The sequence below is a fragment of the Cavia porcellus genome, unplaced genomic scaffold (assembly GCF_034190915.1).
Source record: "Cavia porcellus strain 051 isolate PalLab524CR breed Dunkin Hartley unplaced genomic scaffold, mCavPor4.1 scaffold_17, whole genome shotgun sequence".
Taxonomy (NCBI): Eukaryota; Metazoa; Chordata; class Mammalia; order Rodentia; family Caviidae; genus Cavia; species Cavia porcellus.
The window spans coordinates 70,198,276-70,201,033 of NW_026947500.1; the positions used below are offsets into that span (position 1 = coordinate 70,198,276).

General features: G+C 59.9%; 1 protein-coding gene across 4 annotated transcripts in view; it reads right to left on the reverse strand.

The window, feature by feature from the left end:
* Window positions 1-236: 236 nt before the first annotated feature.
* Keap1 (kelch like ECH associated protein 1) overlaps window positions 237-2,758 on the reverse strand; it is an 11,149-nt gene continuing 8,627 nt past the window's right edge. For 3 of the 4 annotated variants that reach the window (XM_063228653.1, XM_063228652.1, XM_063228654.1), the window contains exons 4-6: window positions 1,984-2,189; window positions 1,352-1,528; window positions 237-940 (exon numbers count right to left, since the gene is read on the reverse strand). In XM_063228653.1, the coding sequence (XP_063084723.1) occupies window positions 774-940; window positions 1,352-1,528; window positions 1,984-2,189 (550 nt within the window). In that variant the 3' untranslated portion in view covers window positions 237-773. Of the gene's footprint in view, window positions 941-1,351; window positions 1,529-1,564; window positions 1,744-1,983; window positions 2,190-2,758 lie in introns of those variants that run through there. The other variant, XM_063228655.1, reaches the window with a different exon arrangement.

Consider the following 2,758-nt stretch of genomic DNA (forward strand, 5'->3'; position numbering starts at 1 on the left):
GCTTCCTGTATGAGACAGACCTCGGGGTGCCCTGGACGTGACAAGTTCAGTCACTGGCTTCCAAATGAAGGACAGACTCACGGCTCTCCCATGGGAAAGAGGTGCCCTACATAGGAAAATGCCCAGGCTGGACAGCCCAGTTTCTAACCCACACCCCAAAGCCCAGTGGCCACTGTGCTTCAGGAGGAAAGCTTTCTGTCGCGTCTGTCCCCTGGGCTCCAGATCTGTGCTCAGGCTGGGTGAAAGACAGTGTTAGTCTGTTCTTTATTTTCATTGGAAATTTACAGGGTTATTTATCAACAGAACAACTCTCCCGCTGGCTGGATCTCTGGTGGCTTTGCTGGAGGGACCCAGCCCTGGGGACCACGTTTCCTGAGGGACCTCAGCCCGAGGCCTCACCTGGCCCCACCGGGGACTGTGGACGCCACTGTGAAGATACAAGGGATGAGCCCGGCCTCGGTGGCCCCTGCTGGCACCCAGAGGCTAGTGGCAGCTGCGGTGAGCGAGTCCCCAAGTCCCCGCAGCACAGAGCTCGGAGTGAGACGGAGGTGACCTCTCGGCCTGGTCCCAGGGCCGGGCGACCCGGGGACTCTGAGGGGCTGCGGCTTCCTGCTCTGGTCTCTCTCCTTTCTGGGTGTCACCCAGAGGTGGCCCGGCCCCCTCCTGGAGGGTGAGATCTGCTGTCACATTTTTTTGTCCCAGTTTTATGTATGAAGGCAATGCTGAGGGTCAGACATCTCTCCGCTCCTCTCTGCCCCAGAATCCCAAGCTCCTCAACAGGTGCAGTTCTGCTGGTCGATCTGCTTCCGGCAGGGCTCCATGGTAACCGCGACGCCCACCCCGCTGCGGCCCGAGGTCATTCGGGTCACCTCGCTCCAGGTGTCTGTGTCCGGGTCGTAGCACTCCACACTGTCCAGGAACGTGTGACCGTCATAGCCTCCTGCAGGGAGAGTGGAGGGGACAGTCACCACTCAGGCCACCTCTGAGGGGACAGGGACAAGAGGGATGGCCGGGGGTGGTGGCACATGTGTGTCATCCCAGCACCAGGCAAGCTGAGGCAGGACGATCCCAAATTTGAGCAGAGTCTAGAGAATTTAGATTCTTAGTGAAACCTTGTCTCAAAATTTAAAATAGGGCCAGGGATTTAGTTCAAAAGTGCCTGCCTTGCAAGCTCGAGGTAGTGGCTGGGGATTTAGCTCAGCGGCATAAGCGCCTGCCTTGCAAGTGTACTGTCGTGAGTTCGATCCCCGGTACCGATAAAAACGAAAAAGACAGAAAAATAAAAAATAAAAAAAATTTTAAAAAAGAGGGGCCGGGCTGGCCTCCGGCCCGTCCCTCTGCCCGGCCTCACCGAGGACGTAGATGCGCCCCTGGTGCACGGTGATCCCCAGCGCACTGCGCCGATGCTTCATGGGCGCCACGAAGGTCCAGGTCTCCGTCTCCACGTCGTAGCGCTCCACGCTGTTGAGCTGGTCCTGGCCGTCGTAGCCGCCCGCAGCGTAGATACAGTTGTGTAGCACGCAGACCCCTAAACCGCACCGGGCAGGTGGGGTCATTCTGGAGCCTGGCTTTGGGGGACCCTAGCCACCACCTTCCCTCTGTCTTCTCCCTTGTCCTGAGGAACCCCTGAGAAACAAAGCCAGGAGCCAGGTGTGGTGGTGCACGCCTGTGATCCCAGCTCCTCGGGAGGCTGAGGCAGGAGGATCACAGGTTGGAAGCCAGCGTGGTCAACTTAGCGAGATCCTGTCTCGAAATAAAAATAAAAAGGGCTGGGGGGGTGGCACTGGGGAGTGGCTGCCTCGCATGCTTGAGCCCATTGGGGATGGTCACAGTACCCAGAAAAGGAAGGAAGGAAGGAAGGAAGGAAAGGCAGGAGAGAGGGCGTGGAGGCTGGGAACGGCCGCATGTGCCTGCGCCGCGGGCCGGCGTGGATGCAGGCGGCCCTTGCGGGTGACCCCAGCTGCCCGCCCTGCAGCCCCCCACCTGCCCCACTGCGGATGCTGTTCATGGGGGTGATCAGGCGCCACTCGTTGCACTCCGGGTAGTAGCACTCGGCGGAGTTCAGGCGGTTCGTGCCGTCGAAGCCCCCGACCGCGTACAGCAGGCGATTGAGCACGGCCACGCCCACGCCGATCCTCCGCGTCAGCATCGGGGACACCAAGTGCCACTCGTCCCGCTCGGGCTCATACCTGCAAGGGACAGAAGGACGATGGTGACCACCGAGACCTCCCCTGCTGCGCCTCGTGGGCCCCATCCTCTTCCCAGCCCTTGGACACCTGACCGGTTTCATTTTTTGGTAGTTCTGGGGTTCGAATCCCGGGGTGCTGTTTTATTTTTCATTTGGAGAAAGGTGGGTCTCGCTAAGTTGCCCAGGAGGGACTCAAACTGGCAATCCTCCTGCCTCAGCCTCTGTGAGTGCTGGGATGACAGGGTGCCACCACCTCCGGGCCCACACTGTAGCGACCGCTTGAACCCCTGAGGGTCCATCTCCCGGAGGGAGGGATCATGGCTCCATTTTCCAGAGAAAGCAACTGAGACTTGCAGCCACCCACTGTCCAAGCACACAAAGCCTGGTCTCAGGCAGAGCACTAGGTGTGTGACAGCAACATATCCCTAGCTGGTCTGGGGGACAGGGGATACCCTCGGCCCCTCAGGCTATGGAGAAGGAGGCAAAGACCCAGGAAAGTGACAGGGCATATCCAGGGCCGCCAAGGGGCCGCAGCACCAGCGCTGGACTCCAGAATCCCGATGCTAACAC